The following is a 16,888-nucleotide window of genomic DNA, read 5'->3' as shown; positions in this document are numbered from 1 at the left end:
TTGCAGGGCACAGGCAACAGCCCTGCAATTCTGACAGATCTCACCAAAGCGCCCTTCACGCAATCTCTTCCCATTCACATACCCACCCGCCATGCAGGAGAGCACCTGCTTTTCCGCCAATTTGCCAGTGGAATAGGCTCTCAAATTTTTGAATCTTTGCCACACTGATAGTTAAAAACCAGTATTGCTTTGTTTGTATTTCTCCTGTGAATGAAATTGAGCAACTTTCTATATGGCTAAGTATCAATGTTATTTGTATTTCTTTTTCTCTGAACTGGACGTTTGTATCCTTGGCTCAGTTTTTCTCTTGGACGATTGGCCTTTGTCATATCAGTTTCTGAGAGCAGTCTGAATATTGGAGAGATAAGCCCTTTGTGATAGGAGTTGCACATACTTCTCCCAGTTTGATTTTTGCTTTAGTTTATGTGTATGTGTACGGATACTATGTGTTTAAAGCAAACATGTATTTATCTGCTTCTGTTTAAATGTTCTAAAGATGCAGATACAGAAAAAGTAAGAATGTCCTTCTACCATTTTCCTTCTGCTTCCAATGCTGGTGTGTGTATCTTTTCAAATGTCTCTCTCTGTACCTACAAATATGCATGCAATTTTGTTCTATTTTGGACTGGGATAATGGTATTAATATTACATAGGAATATATTATGATGGGTATATATTATTATATAGGTATTATAATAGGTGTTAATATTATATAGGGTATTAATATAATGGGATATTGACATTTATGTAGCAATTTGCCTTTTTCTCTTTAATGCAACACATTATGGCTAATCTCTCAAGTTAGTATACATAGATCTCCCTCATTATTTTTAGTGACCTGCAAGTAGACTAATGTTGATTTAACCACCCCCCTGTTGTTGGACCCTGGGTTCTTTTCCTAATTTGCACCTGAATTCTGTGGAAATGGAAGTACTTGCCTAGGGCTGGGAGTGGGCCTGAGTGGAGAGGACCACAGTGGGATAGATTCCTCGGGCTGGGCTCACAGACTTTGAAAGTCATGGGCAAACGGCCTTCCCAAAGGACCTTTCCAGTCACATTCCATCTATAGTGGGGCATTTCTCTTCTCCACTGCTTCCCCCCCCATCACCCAGCCCCGGTGTAGCTGTTCCCTCCTTACTTGTCCATTTGAGCCAGATTCCCCTGCCTCAGCCCCCCTCCAGTCTGGAGCACCCTGGGGACTGTTTTTCTCATGTGATCACTGAAGGGTCGATAGTGAGTAGACCCCCTTGGGTATCCTAGGATGGGGAGCCCCACAGAGTCTCCTCTTGCATTCTGCTCTGCCCAGGAGATGCCACACCCGCTTCTGTTAGGTGAATCCCCCCAACCCCCTGTGAGTCCCAACTTTGTGTGTGTTCTTTGCAAACCCAGAGAGCCCGCTCCAGTTCTACGTGAACTACCCCAACAGCGGGAGTGTTTCTGCATATGGCCCGGGCCTGGTGTATGGAGTGGCCAACAAAACCGCCACCTTCACCATTGTCACCGAGGACGCAGGAGAAGGTACTGTGGTTCTGTGGGTCTCAGCTGTCATTTGGAGAGTTAAGGGGATGCAATTCCAGGGAAGCCTTTAAAAATAAGGCTCTTGAATGGTAGTATCTGTCTTGTCTTTTCTCTCATATAAATCTCTTATGTAAAGCTCCTCTGCCTTCTACCCAAAACAGAAATTTTAAAGTCCTTCGTGTTCTGATTAAAATCACATTCATACTATGAAATGTTTTATGTGACTTTCCTGAAATTTACGTGTGTTTTGATAGATAATGTTTTTGGTTTTGTTCTTTTTGCACCTGTACATGTATCCACAGGGCCACATGAATCATTTAGTGGCTTATTCTACCTCTGTGCCCATGGGCACTGTCATCACAGGAATTTCTAAATTTGCGATTCTAATGGGATTTTCATGATGGCATCCAGCCCCCAAGCAGCAGTGATAGTCCGTGTGTGACACTCTCTCCCGTGCGTGTGATTGGCGCGCGGGGTTCCATCCCTTCCTCATCCCACACATATGGAAGAATTGAACTTCAGGGTCACTTGCAGGAAGAATTCAGATGGTGGAGTGTCTTCCCAGTGACACTTTCACCATGTAAATAGCTTTGTTCTGACCTACGCCCCTTGTCCGTGGCTTGTGTCAGTCCCAGATGAGCGGTGATCCCTTTTGAAACACAGAAACACCCTCCCTGATGGCTCTCCTTCCCTTCTCTCATTCACAGGTGGCCTGGACTTGGCTATTGAGGGACCCTCAAAGGCGGAAATCAGCTGCATTGACAACAAAGATGGGACATGCACGGTGACCTACCTGCCCACCCTGCCAGGCGACTACAGCATTCTGGTCAAGTACAATGACAAACACATCCCTGGCAGCCCCTTCACAGCCAAGATCACAGGTAGAGTTGCCCAACTTGCTGGACACTCCCTGCCCCAATAGGCCCCCCTCCCATCAGACCTGGGGCAGCAGGCTAGGCACGTCTGAGATTTAGGTTTCACAGCGTCTCCTTGGGAAAAAACTAGGGGTGCAAGGCCAACATTAGATAGGCTAAATTCCTCCTTCAGCTGGTAATCCCGGGAAAAGCAAGCACATCACTTGGAGGGCATTTATTTGTGCCAGTCTGACTCCAGCGTCCAAATAAGGAGGCCCTCAGATAGAGGCATTCAAATAATACTTATTGCATGAGTGAGCTCAGAGATGCTCGTCGGCATCGCTTCTGGATAGATTTTTGTGTCCCTTTTACAGATGGGAAAACTGAGGGTTGGAGAGACTGGCTTAGCCAAGTTCATGTGGGTATTCTGGGATTCAGGTGGAGATTATCTGACTCAAAGCCCTGCTTCTGACCCCTGTTGTGCTCTCTGTTCGGATCATGCTCTCAGTGGGTTATAAATGTGGTCTGTGTGGACTCCGGTCTTCCCTGTAACCAGACATAAGTAGCAGTCATTCTTCGTTGGTTAGGTCTGCTTATTGTCTGGGGAGTGTTTTTGTCACTTAAGTTTGCGTGATTAATTCTTGCCTGTTCATCTATAAATGGCATGTGGTGTGAGAGCTCTGGAGAGCCAGGGTGACCACGTGTAATGGAGCTGTGTTGGGGCTGGTGTTTCCCAGACGACAGCAGACGGTGCTCTCAGGTGAAGCTGGGCTCTGCCGCCGACTTCCTGCTCGACATCAGTGAGACTGACCTCAGCACCCTGACGGCCAGCATCAAGGCCCCGTCCGGCCGCGACGAGCCCTGTCTCCTAAAGAGGCTGCCCAACAATCACATCGGTGAGCTCAGACGGCCCTCCCGGCAGGAGCCGGGACGTCTTGAGTGGGAGATGGGGGTTCCCTCCTTGCCCGGGATCCCAGTCCTTGCCTGGGAAATTGGTAGCACCTTGGAGTGTGATGTGGTAAACCTGCTGGGTCACATGCGTGGTCAGAGTCCAAGCATTTCTGCCTTACGCTGCTGACAAGCCTCTTGGACACCCTGGGTTGCCAGAAAGTCAGGAAGGAAGTCCTGTTTCTGTTCTTGCCAGTGTGTCTCCCTCCTGCTTCCTCCCCTTCACCCCTCCCTCCCACCTCATAACCCCCAGTCTGTGCTCTGGTCCAGGCATCTCCTTCATCCCCCGGGAGGTGGGTGAACACCTGGTCAGCATCAAGAAGAACGGCAACCACGTGGCCAACAGCCCCGTGTCCATCATGGTGGTCCAGTCAGAGATCGGGGATGCCCGCAGAGCCAAAGTCTACGGCCGTGGCCTGTCAGAAGGCCGGACTTTCGAGATGTCTGACTTCATCGTGGACACGAGGGATGCAGGTCTGTGGGGGGTGGTCCCAGGGGAAGAGGCCCGGAGCTTTGGAACTGGCTTCTTCCTGCTCACGTTACTCCATCTTTTCATCCTGCCAACCTTCTTTTCTTTGTGAGCATCCTTCAAGCAATAGACCCTTTTACATGATTATCATTTAAGCCCCAAGAGCAGTGGCAAAGTAGGTATTATCTTTGTTTTCTAGATGAAAAAATTGAGGCTCGCAGGGTTAGCAGCCCCCTCTGCTTCTGGCATGTGAGCCCAGAGCCACAACAACTCGCAGATCTGTTTCATTATCAATATTCCCACCATTGTCTCAGCTCCCCAGGGTCTCCTTGACTCATCTCAAACTAAGAATGTTGGGCCAGCGGGTCAAAGTCATGTTCAGCTGAGCATTGCTTTCGTGCAAATGAGGAGTTTCTTCCTGCTTCCTCTTAGAGATGGTCCGAATTAGGTTGGGCCACTCCAAGCTACTCCGCATCCCAGAGTCTTCACCTTCTGCCTTTTTGAGTGATGGGCTTGCATTGGTGATTTCTGGATAAAGTCACCTTCCCAAGGCAAGGAGCTGGAGAATTTGTGGTCCTGATGGGCTTATGTTCTCTGTTGATTCCTCAGGTTATTAAAGCTTTAGATCTGCTGTCTTAGTGGTTCCCTGGCTGGGCATCCGAGGCAGCTAGGAGCAGTTAAAAATGTCAAATTCTCAGGCCTGCAGCTGGTAGTAAACCCCCAGACAGCACGTGCCATTCCTGGAAGCAGGTGGTCAAAGTGTCCCCCGCAGCGGGTTCTGCAGGACAGAGGGTCGGTGGGATATTAGTGGATACCCTTGAGAAGAGAGTGTGGTCAAGGCCACCTTCAGCCAGGATATTTCACTCCAGGATTTCTCAGAGCGTTTAACTGACTCCTGTGCCCAGCGCTGTCCAATAGGGGCCACCGTTACTGTCTTTCTGCTTTCTGGAGCATTTCCAGGGGTGGAGGTCCTTTCTGCATTCATCAGGCTCCCCCTTCCTGATGAGCTGCTGTCATAGCAGCCACGGGCTACTGTGTTGCAGGTTATGGCGGCATCTCCTTGGCCGTGGAAGGCCCCAGCAAAGTGGACATCCAGACAGAGGACCTGGAGGACGGCACTTGCAAGGTCTCCTACTTCCCCACCGTGCCTGGCGTTTACATCGTCTCCACCAAATTCGCCGATGAGCACGTGCCTGGTATGTGTGGCCCCATCTGCTCTCCCTGTCCCGTGCTTGGGTTTTCTGTAAATGCCACGTGTGGCCTCTGGGCTGCTCTCAAGGGCCTGCTCGGTTTTTGCAGGGAGCCCCTTTACCGTGAAGATCAGCGGGGAGGGAAGAGTCAAGGAGAGCATTACCCGTACCAGTCGAGCCCCATCTGTGGCCACTGTTGGGAGCATCTGTGACCTGAACCTCAAGATCCCAGGTGAGCATGAGGGGCTCGTGGGTCAGGGCAGTGGGCACCACCGGAAACCAAGTCTGGGCTTGGCCCAGAATGTACCATCTGAGTCTGCTGGGGGGGGGACTGTTTTTGAATTTAATTTTTTTTAATTTATTCATTAATATTTTTAATACTTATTTTCACAGAGGCCCATCCAAGAAAAGTAAATCTATTTACTTTTCCTTCTTCCAGATGAAAATAGCTTTATCGTACCACATGGGGGACAAATAGATAAGCTTTTAGACTTTCATTTACTGTCTGTCGACTAGACTAATAGTGAGAGAACTGGCCCTGCTGATGCTTATATCTGGAAGGAGGTGTCAGCCCAGTGACATCCTTCTAATTCCTGTTCGTATCTTTCATTCCTAAAATTGGAGTGAGGCCTGAGAAGCAAGGCTGGGTGGGTGGACCACATCTAGCCCTTTGCCCAACACAGCCATCGTCTGTCTGAAATGTGGCCCAGGTTCTTTCTATTAAGAAGTGACTGTGTAAGGGAAGGCTTGAGGCTCCTCTGGCATGTGCTATGGAGTTGCAGGTTCTATGGAGACAGAAAATCTAAATCGTCTTCCGATGAAGCTCATGTTGTGATGAGCTTCTAGCTTCCAGAGGAAGGTCCACACGGCATCTCCCGTCTTTCCTGACTTGTGGTATATCTCTTGCTCTGCCTTCTCAGCATTACCTGATGGGTTCTTCCTTTCTAGACACACCGTTGGTAAAAACCTCATTACTGTAGCGTCCAGACTAAGAATCACTTAAAACGCACCGTGTTGATGGTGATCATAAAAAGTTCACGTGCTCAAAAACAGGGGAAGTAAGTCTAACCTCATATCCCACCGTCCAGGGAGATTGTGGTTCACGTTTCAGGCCCAGAGCTGGAGCCTGGATGCCTCCAGCCTCCTAGACACACGGGCTCGGTCTCAGATCCCTCTGGTGCACTTCTCACTCACTGTATTGTGGGCATCTTTCCACACCAAAGTATACTTCCCCAGCATCCTTTTCATGACTGTATAAGATTCCAATTCACGTCTAGGTGCATGTCCTCATTGGGTTTTCTCATTTCATGTATGCTCATCTCCATCCCTTGACCCCTTAATCAGTGCTCTGTGACATCTGTCATCACTTCGGATGGGTGCCCGGGAGTGGGATTGCTGGGCCAGTACGTTTCAGTTGCTGCTGTGCCTTGGCAGCCTGTCCTCCAGAAAACGAACTGATGCCTGTTTCTCTGTTTCCCCACCAGCACTGGCCACTGTCTTTGGTTCTCACTTTGATCAATCTGATGGAAAGATACGGTATCCAGTTTTCAGTTGCATTTCTCTGGTCACTGGACGAGTGGACTGTGTTTTCGTTTGCTTCACATTTCTCATTTGGGGAATTCTCTCTCCTGTTCCCTTTGCCTGTTTGTCTCTTATCTTTGTGTGATGTGGTCAGTCACCCTTTCCCTCAAGTCTTGTCTAGCTCTTGACTCCTTCTTACTCTTTTCAGTGGTACTAGATGACTCTGGCTGAGACTAACTTTTTCCATCATTACCTAAAACACCCTCTCTTGTCAATCAGAGGGGAGGATGGCCCTCCAGCCTCCAGATATCCGCCGGACCCAGGCCATGTGGGGTGACCCTCCCCTCAACCTCCTTCCTTTCTCTGTCCTCAGGGCTCAGAGTCATGAGCTGCTGCCCAGATCCTGTAGGGCTGGAGGGTGCGGTCTCGTGCTGCTGTAGGTGATGGCGTTACTTGGTCACCCAGCATGCGGCGGGCCTGTCTCCACCTCGTCAGTGCAGGCACGGTCGCTGGCATGGCAGAGCACCTTGGGTGGAGCAGACGCGTCTGCTTCCTGGTGTTGGGGACCCGAGGCGTCATGTTTCTGGAAGTGTGGCCTCTTGTTTTCGGTTTGCTCAAAGCTTTGCTCACGCATGGTTTCCCCTTTGCCACTGGGACCAACCTGGGTTCACCTTTTCCTCTAAACGCATTTTGTCTTGTTGCCTGAAAGAAATGCCAAGGCTTCTTGACAATGAGGGATGAGGGCTCTTGTGTTTTCTGTCCTTACCTATGGAAAAGAGCCCCTGTAAGCATGACTGATGGCCCCATGTCACATCTGCTTAGAAACATCTGAGCCATCATTGTTGTTGCTGTTTACATGCTATAACTATCAGCCCAAGCTCTGGTTTGACACTGCTGTGTGGAATTAACTCAGCTCCAGCCAGGAAGGCTGTCAAAGTGCTCGGCGAGGCAAGATGTGTCAGTGCCCCCAGAGTATTCTCTGCACCGGGTGGCTGGAAGGGCCCTGCACTCTCCATGCTGGCCACGACCACCCAGGGATTTGAGGGAGACAGGAGGGCAGGCATCCAGCCAGGATGGGAGGAAGCCTGAGCACCCCGCACCCCTGGCCTACACTCGCTTTGCCGTCTGCTGCTTGCCCTGCATGTCCTGTTCCCCCTCAGGCCCTCGCCCTGACCCTCCTCTTTTTCTCCGTGCCCCCTTTCAGAAATCGACAGCAGTGACATGTCGGCCCACGTCACCAGCCCCTCAGGCCGCGTGACCGAGGCAGAGATTGTGCCTGTGGGAAAGAACTCGCACTGTGTCCGGTTTGTGCCCCAAGAGATGGGGGTTCACACCGTCAGCGTCAAGTACCGCGGCCAGCACGTCACCGGCAGCCCCTTCCAGTTCACTGTGGGGCCTCTGGGTGAGGGGGGCGCCCAGAAGGTCCGGGCAGGAGGCCCTGGCCTAGAGCGAGGAGAAGCAGGAGTCCCAGGTGAGCGTTCTGGGCAGGCTTTTTACTTGAGAAGATTGAGTTCAGCCTGGCAGAGTGAGCATCCTGCACTCTTCACCCTGTTCTGAAAGGAAGACTTTGTGTGTTACTGATGGATGGTGTGAAGGGGCATTCTTTAAAACAAGGCTTCCGTGGCTAAAGACATTTGGGAATTGCTTACCCAAAGCTAAACAAGTGTCTTCCTGAAGGACTTCTCGGAGCCTGTAATTTATGGGTGTGTGTTGTGAGTCTCTAAGAGAGCATCAGGGTCATAAAACCGTTTCCAGGGCATCCTGCAGGCTAATGTTCTTCGAAACATGCTAGAATTCTATAAAACTGATTGTGACGGTCCCTTGCGGTGGTGGTTGCTGAGTGGGAAAGTCTCTGGGGATGAAACTGAATGTTCTCATCTTGTTCTGACTTGGTTTGCATGTATTCCAAAGATGTCTGATCGCCCATGAGCTTAGTGTAGTCATGGATGGGGCTTAGCAAACATCACCAGTGCCCTTGCTTGGGTTCTGCTTGGGGTTAGAGAAAGAGGAAAGGGCTGGCAACAAACAGAACCCAGCACCCCATGTTTGAGCCAGAAGAGGGGCCTATACCGGGCTCAGTCACTGACCAGGTGTTTCTTTGTCTCAGCTGAATTCAGCATCTGGACCCGGGAGGCAGGTGCCGGGGGCCTCTCCATCGCTGTTGAGGGCCCCAGTAAGGCCGAGATTACGTTTGATGACCATAAAAACGGATCATGTGGTGTGTCTTATATTGCCCAAGAGCCTGGTAGGTACTCGGGGGCCAATGGAGGACGTTTTCCTTGTTTAGGGATGGTTGGGTTGTAAGGAACAGAAACTCATCAGGCTAGCTCCAGTAGAAGAGGAATTTATCTGTATGGGCCCGTGGGAACGCGTCCTGGAAATCCAGTTGCAGGATATCCAGCCACGCCTCAAAGGGGTAGGAATTCTTGTTCTCCTTGTCTCTTGGCCTCACTGCTTTATGCTCTTGTTCAGCTGTTTCATTCTTCCCACTGACCAGCCTCTCTCCGCCCACCTGTGGCCAGTGGCTGGTGTGGCTGCCCCAGAAGAGTGGCCTCAGCATCTGAGCTCCTCGATCAGGGGTTCTTAACCTTTTGTGCTCCATGAATCCTTTTGGCATCTGGTGAGGCCCATGGGGACCATCTCAGGAAATATTTTTAAACACATGAAATAAACTACTTCAGATTATAAAAGAAATCAATTTTAATAAAATATTGTTATCAAAATCTTTTTAAAGGAACAACTGTGCAACATAGCAACATATACACGTTTTCATTAATACGTTAAATCATACGATTTGGTGATGGTCTATTACCTACCTTAATTTCTAAGTGGCAGTGAGTGTAAATGGTATGTCAAGATATATATATAAAGCTGGAAAGTGATGGTTTTTGTTGACAGAATCACAAGTCTTAATGTGCTGTGGTTTCTTGTCAACTTTTCTAAAGGAAGGAAATGCTAAATTTCAGTTCGAGGTTAGGAAACATAAAGATGTGCGTTTTTCCCATTCGAGTTGGATGGATCTCCTGAGTACTGTACACAGACCCTTTGTGTGGGCCCAGGCTAAGAATCCCTGACCTTCTACCTTGACTAGATTTTCTTTCCTAGTTATCACTCTGCTTCTACCCCCGTTCTCAAAGTTTATGTCTTACACTTCATAGTTCAGGATCCGTAATGGGATCCTAGTTACATGAAGCCCTTCTTATTCTTAAGTCTATAATTTTTAATAAAATGCTCTGTCGTAAGCCTCTCCTTTGGAGAGAAATTGGGAATACACACCAGATGTTGATGCGTGATTGGTGTGGGGATTCACATATACACCAGCAAAACACAGAACAAAAACTTCAGTGCTTCAATGCTCTTTGAGATTATTAAACAGAATATCTAAGATTACAAAAATAAATAAAAAGAATCCCTGCCCTTTCCAACTAAGAAAATTGCGTTGGCCTGGTGTGAGCCAGATGACCCTCTCTGACCCAGTCAGCCACAGCCATGGAGCGGGCCAGGGTCTCTCGGAAGGCACTTTGGCCCTAGCTAGAGAAACAAGAGGCCACTCTGGAACCACCTTCCCAGAATCTCTGACATGATGGGTCTTTCCTGTCCCCACAGGTAACTACGAGGTGTCTATCAAGTTCAATGATGAGCACATCCCAGAAAGTCCCTACCTGGTGCCGGTGATCGCGCCCTCTGACGATGCCCGCCGCCTCACTGTTCTGAGCCTTCAGGTGAGACACAAGGAAACATCCGTCTCCTTGGCCACAGCCCAGCCAGTGAGGCCCTGGACTCCCAAGGCCCCTTCAATCTCCGACTGTGCCAGGGACCCCAGCACATTTTGACCACGGATGCTGCCAGGCGTAGGGGACCTTTCCTGCAGCAGAGTCACATTCAGGACATGAGACCGTTGGGGCGAGCAGAAAGCAGCCACGGTCAGCAAAACTCCTCAACATTTGCAGCCGAGTTTGTTTTCCAAATATTCACTCCAGAGAAACAAAGAAGGCCTGTTAATAATTGGTCAGGGGTCAAGGAGGGCTTTCAAAACAAAAAAAAAAAACACAAAACGAACAGTCCAGTGATGTCCAGCTTGCTATTATTGGCTTCCTTTTCCTCAAGAAAGTCAATTGTGATTTATTTTATGATGCTGATTTATTTATAGTAAGCGTGCAAAACACTGTGTTAAGAACTGTATCAGTGTTATTTCCCTAAATCCTTGCCACAGTCTGGTGAGTAGCTTTTCTTGACCCCCACCCCCCGTTTAAAGATAGGACAACTGAGATGCAGAGAGGATCCAGCTATGGGCACCAGCTAGAATGAGGCAGAGTGAGGTCTTGGGGGTTCCAGAGCCATGCTCTTAACAGCGGCCACCTTAATCCCAACCCTGGCATGTGGCAGGTGGTTACATAGCCCAGCCTCTTAGAATGGCAGGAAATGCAACTTTTCACCCTGGCTTAAACAGGGCACTTAATTCGGGGTTGCATTAGAGCCTTCAGCCAAACTACGAAGTACTGGGGACGCCCTTGGGTCTTAGGACACTGAATCAGATGTAGCAGTTTGGCTGCGGAATAACACCAAAATCCCAGAATGTGATTTCTGGGTAGAGGGGTTTCTAAATAGCCTTCAGCTGCCCCCCCAGTTCTTGAACATATTGGATTGATGAAAACTCAACCTCATATCTCAGATTGGTTCCGTGTACTTGGTTTACATTTGAGAGTCTAACTTTCCCCTGAGGGGGACTGGTACTGCTAGTTGTCTCAAACATTAGGGAACCCAAACAGAACCCAGACCAAGGTCACGGTCTACAGATTGAAGCGGCCTCATCTGGAGAGTACCAAGGATACTGACTGGTCACTGTGGTGCAGATGTTTTTCTTGTGTTTCATTTAAAGACTTCTTAACAGAAGTTCCTTCTGTGGCCAACTTAACTAAAACCTACGGAGGGAGATAAAGCTGGCATTTGCTGAGGGCAAAGAGCTGCCTTCACGCATCTGGAAGATTTCTTTTGGATCTTGTGAGGCGTTTATCTCCCTCTTGAGGATTTAGGGGCAAGTGAATTCAGGTAACGTAAACGCTTCTGTCCAAAAGGAGCTGATGTGGAGAAATCGGCTCCAAGAAACTTCCATAGAGTCCTCTTATAACAGTTTGGTCATAAAATATTTAAACAAGTATGCCTCAGGCTGGTATGTCCGTCAAGCTTGTGTAACCAGCTGCTACAACAGGAGGGACCTGTGTGTCAACTTTGTCCCCTGTTCTCCCCACGTCACCTGATGCCAAGTGATATGTAAATTATTTACTGGAGATTTATTGGCAAGGCTGCACGGCAACATCTGGTGCTGGTTAGGAAAGAGAGGCATGTATTGTTTTGTCTTGCTTTTGAGACTTTTTAGAAAATTGGAGTTGGCTGGCATTCTGTAGGGGAGGGTGTGGCATGGGGGTGGTCTGGCGATCAAAGACTCCTTAATTTTGTGTTCAGTCCTCCGTCATCTGTAACCTCTAGGGCAGCTCAGTCTAGTAGAATGTTCTGCAGCGGTGGGAATGTCCCACATCTCCGATGAGCAGTATGGTAGCCATGAGCCACATGTGGCTCTTGAGCCCTTGAAATGTGGCTAGTGTAACTGAGGGACTGAGTTTTTTTGTTTGTTTGTTTGTTTTAATTTATGGCTGTGTTGTGTCTTCGTTGCTGCGCTAGTTGCCGCGAGTGGGGGGCTACTCTTCATTGCGGTGCGCGGGCTTCTCATGGCAGTGACTTCTCTTGTTGCAGAGCACGGGCTCTAGGCGCCTGGGCTTCAGTTAATTTTGGCACATGGGCTTCAGTAGTTGTGGCTCACGGGCTTAGTTGCTCCGCAGCATGTGGGATCTTCCCGGACCAGGGCTCAAACTCATGTCCTCTGCATTGGCAGGCGGATTCTTAACCACTGGACCACCAGGGAAGTCCAGAACTGAGTTTTTAATTTTAATTGACTTAAATTTAACTGTATATAACCACATGTGGCTAGTGACTACTGAACGAGGCAGCACTGCTTATAGCGCCTTGAAGCTAAGATGTGATCCTTGGACCAGCAGCCTCAGCATCCCCTGGGAACTTCTTCGAAACATGGAGTCCCAGGGTCTGTTTCAGACCCACTGAATCAGAATCTGCATTTCAACAAGACCCTCGGTTGCACATTAAGTGTGAGCCCTGCTGCTTTAGAGTTATCATCTGAGTAGCTGTCCAACCATGTTTACATCAAAACTGCTGGCTTGTAAAATTTTGCTATTCAGGATTGTCCAATCTTAAGATATCTTAAGCATCTGAACTTCCAATCCCCTTCTCCCAGCAGAGGATGTAGTTTCCAAGACAAAGCATGGAGAGTGAAACTGATCTACTCAAGAGCAAAAGCTACACTTCTCCCATGGCTTTTTTGGGGGGGACTAACAACTTCTAAATGCATGTTAATAGGAGCTGACATTTTTAAACTTTCCTATGTATGGACCAGGCCCTGTGCTGAGTGCCTTGAATGCATAACTTCGTTTAATCCTCACAGCAGCTCTCTGAGGTAGATTTGGTTATTATGCCTGTTTTTACAGAGGAGGAAACTGAGACTCAAAACAGGTTCAACAGTTTAGTTATGTAGCTAGGAAATGGCAGTAAATCCAGGTTCTGCTGGTTTTTAGCCACTGTGCAGTACTGCATGAAAGAAAAATCATGTGTGGCCCTTTACAAGTTTATTAAAAGTTCTCTGCATCTCCACCCTTGAGATACAAAGCCTTCGTTCATGTTAGTGAGTGCAGGGTTTTATCAGCTGCCAGCCTCCTCCTAGAAAGGCGGTGGGGAGAGGAAGTCTTTTTTTTCTTTCTTTCTTTCTTCTTTTTTGAGGGAGGGGGCAGATCTGGAAGATTCTGCATTTTCTGGCCTGTACAGCTCTTGTCTGGGATGCTGAAACTGTAATCCTGCTGGCCAGGATGTCTTAAGTCCCCACACCTAGGAACCATCTCTGAATCAAGATGGTTTAGATACAAGACCGTGCAGATGTGTGTCTCTCCTTTCTTATATTTAACGCTAGAAACGTGGAATTACTCAACCTGCTCTTTTGTTGCCAGGTGTTATATAGAAAAACATATTCCAGGCCTGTTTGCATGAGAACTGTCCCCCCGCTGGAATCCTGGGTTGGGTCTGTGTATGCTGTCGAGCAAGAACGCCGAGGGCTGTAACGCATCTCATGTATTAAATTCTCAGGAATCAGGATTAAAAGTTAACCAGCCAGCCTCCTTTGCTATAAGGTTGAATGGGGCAAAAGGCAAGATCGATGCAAAGGTGCACAGCCCCTCTGGAGCCGTGGAGGAATGCCACGTGTCTGAGCTGGAGCCAGGTAAGCACCAGCGCCCGCACCAGGAATGTTTCTGCAAACATGTATCCTGACGGAGGGGTCATCAGCCTCTGCAAGGCCTTCGGTTTCCCTTTGCTGTTGCCAGACACTGTTTATAAATTAGGGTATAAACATTTGCCAGGGGCAGGCTTTTTTTTTTTTTTTAAACAAATACTTCTTTATTTTCAGTTGTTTTTCAGATTTCTTTCACATGACATTCATTGTGATGTTCTCTCATATTTTAATAAAATATCACAGATCTTTATTGTTTACCTTATGAAATGAATAAGTACACTCTGATCTCTCTCTACTCTGAGAAAAAGGTTGATTGCTGTAAATTAAGAAAAGAGAATCTGGGGAATTCCCTGGCGGTCCAGGGACTCTGCACTTTCACTGCTGAGTGCCCAGGTTCAATCCCTGGTTGGGGAACTAACATCCCGCTAGCCGTGCGGCTAAAAAAAGGAAAGAGAGAATCTGGGTCCCCAGTAGGACTTAATAGCATGAGATTCTCTTGCTCGCTGCCTTGGTGTATGGAATTCTGTGATGTCAATCAACTTGAACGAGACCATTTTTCTAGTGAACATTTATTAAGTATCAGAGACTTGACAGGAAGGTAAGGCTGAGGAAGTCATGATTCCTGCCTTCAGGGAGGAGCACAGAGTCTAGTGAGGACCTAAAGAGTGTGAGCCAGAAAGGTGCAGTGCACAGGTGAGGACCCCAGCTGATCACCAACAGCACAGCAGAATTGAGAACCAAATGGTAAAGATGGTCAGAGCATGAGAGGAAAAGGGTTTCTGCTTTGACAAGGTCAGAAGGACTTCTCGGAGGAGGTAACATTGAATATGGGCCCTGATACATGAGGAAGAGCCCTGTGACCACTGCCCTTATTGGGTGTTTACTGCGTACCCTGCTCTGCGTGCAGTGAGGGTAGACACCTGGGACCTGGGTTGGCATTTAGACATCTTCCTCCCACTGGGCGGAAAAAGAAAGGGCAGTGGGGAGCCTCAGAAGGAACAAATGTGTGGGCTCTAAACCCACATCTGGTCAGATAATGGTTTAAGTCTGACCACATTATAGTGAATGTGTTGGTACATCTGAAAGGCAAGGTGGTAAGCCGACGCTTGCAGAGTGGTCCGTTTGAGAAAACAGGATTAATCAGCAGTGTTAGAAATGCAGAGGAAGGACTTGAGGTCAGAGAACTATAACATTCGGTGACCAGTTGGCCATAGGGAATGAAAGTGAATTCAGAAAGGTTACGTGTAGCTTGGTGATGGGGTAGAAAAATGATGGTGCAGTTAACAAAGCTCAGGACAGCAGCCATGGGTGAGCAAGGGCTGGTCACTGCCTTACAGAGTTGAATACTTTATTTTCTGAGAGGTTTTTAAGTGTCCCTGAGATATCCAAGTGGGAACATTTAATAGATCTCTACTGCATTGGAATTTAACCACCAAGTGAGATATGGTGTCCTCAGCCCCAGGCAGTATTTGAAGCCCTAGCAGTGTCTGAGACCACCAGCCTGACGCAGTTAGGATGCCGTTGGTGACAAATTACAGAACACCCATCTCAAGCCAATTCACATAATAAAGGGGGTCCATTGCACACATGGTCCATTACAAGGGGGTCTGTTAATTCACGTAAGTGGAAAGTTCAAGATCTAAGATGGGTTTCAGCACCAATTTAATTCAGCCATTCAGCTATATTCTCCAAGGCCCCAAACATCTCTGCTCTTTCTTCTGATTTGTGGACCTCATTCTGAAAGTGGCCTTCCTCTTGGTGGTAAGGTGGCTGCAGCAGCACATGACACCAATCAAGAGAGACAGTCTCTCCTCAAGATTCTTTCTCCAGAAGTCTTAGATGCTCCTTTTGCAGAAGTCTCCAGCAAACCTCCCCTCCTATCTCACTGAACACACATGCCTGTTCCTGAGTCCCTTCCTGTGTGGCTAAATGCCATGTGCTAATTGACTTAGGCTTGGGGAAAGAGGGGTTTCTCCCCCTGCTACCCCACATTAATTTGACCCAATCAAGGACCATACGTGGACATGGGGGTGGGATCACTTTTCCCTGTAGCACATTGGCTTTCAGAGAGGAGGGGTGGGTACCAGCTGGGGACTGATGGGGGACGTGCAGTGTTGAAGGATATGGGTGGCAGCTCCATATGGAGAGAGTCCAGAGGAGAAGACAAGAGGATTTGGGTGGAGCTTTGAGCAACAAAAGTTCTGAAGGGGATGGAGGGTACAAGGAGCCAGGGAGAGGCTGAGAGACTGACTGGAGGAGAACAGACTCTGCATCCCAGCTGGGAGCACTTCAAGGAGGAAGGGGTGGTCAAGTGGTGCATGGTGGAAGGATATTCTAGGTGCCCATTTCAGTTTATAGATCATCTTACCACATGCTGTGAGCCAGACACACAGTGAGAAACCTGGCCATTGCCCCGTGGGGCAGTTGCTAGCTCGGAGCTTAATTAAGGAGCATTAGTCTCAGTTGGAACCATTTTTTCCCCTGGCCAAGCAGAGAAGCTGCGCCAGAAGTGAGCTTTTCATAAAGGAAGTGTTTTTCTGAGGCCAAAGCCACAGAGGATTAAACACAGAATTTGAGATTTGGATGCATTTCCCAAAGGGCTGTCTAGGTGCAGACAAATAGGCCCATCTGGTTTTGATCACCAGCATACTGGGTGCCAGGCTTGCAGCAGGGCCATTTCTTATTAGTAATGTAAGATCGGCCCTCTCAGGCTGGGCTCCTGTCCTTTGTCCCCACCCACCTTGGTCGGGTCCACGGGCCCACTTTTACCCTGTGCCTTTGTTCACTCTCCCAGATAAGTATGCTGTTCGCTTCATCCCCCACGAGAATGGTGTCCACACGATCGACGTCAAGTTCAACGGGAGCCACGTGGTTGGAAGTCCCTTCAAAGTACGAGTCGGGGAACCCGGACAAGCGGGGAACCCTGCCCTGGTGTCCGCCTACGGCTCAGGGCTGGAGGGGGGCACCACAGGTAACACACTGCCTCTGCCTCTTGTCTTTAACGGAGTTGTCCCCGGGGAAGAGCAGGTGGAACTCT

The 16,888-nt window shown here is 48.6% G+C and overlaps 1 protein-coding gene across 5 annotated transcripts in view; it reads left to right on the top strand.

Moving 5' to 3' along the window:
* The window catches only part of FLNB (filamin B), a 138,480-nt gene that overhangs the window by 113,237 nt on the left and 8,355 nt on the right, over positions 1 to 16,888 (top strand). For 4 of the 5 annotated variants that reach the window (XM_004267955.4, XM_004267954.4, XM_004267953.4 and 1 more), the window contains 11 exons: positions 1,390 to 1,518; positions 2,226 to 2,399; positions 3,110 to 3,268; positions 3,591 to 3,794; positions 4,833 to 4,985; positions 5,089 to 5,211; positions 7,705 to 7,971; positions 8,608 to 8,745; positions 10,107 to 10,222; positions 13,707 to 13,839; positions 16,646 to 16,822. In XM_004267955.4, coding sequence (XP_004268003.1) covers positions 1,390 to 1,518; positions 2,226 to 2,399; positions 3,110 to 3,268; positions 3,591 to 3,794; positions 4,833 to 4,985; positions 5,089 to 5,211; positions 7,705 to 7,971; positions 8,608 to 8,745; positions 10,107 to 10,222; positions 13,707 to 13,839; positions 16,646 to 16,822 — 1,773 coding nt within the window. The other variant, XM_049715243.1, reaches the window with a different exon arrangement.

Source organism: Orcinus orca, chromosome 10 (genome assembly GCF_937001465.1).
Source record: "Orcinus orca chromosome 10, mOrcOrc1.1, whole genome shotgun sequence".
Lineage (NCBI taxonomy): Eukaryota > Metazoa > Chordata > Mammalia > Artiodactyla > Delphinidae > Orcinus > Orcinus orca.
Note: the sequence above shows the minus strand (reverse complement) of the source record. Positions and strands in the feature narration are given on the sequence as shown.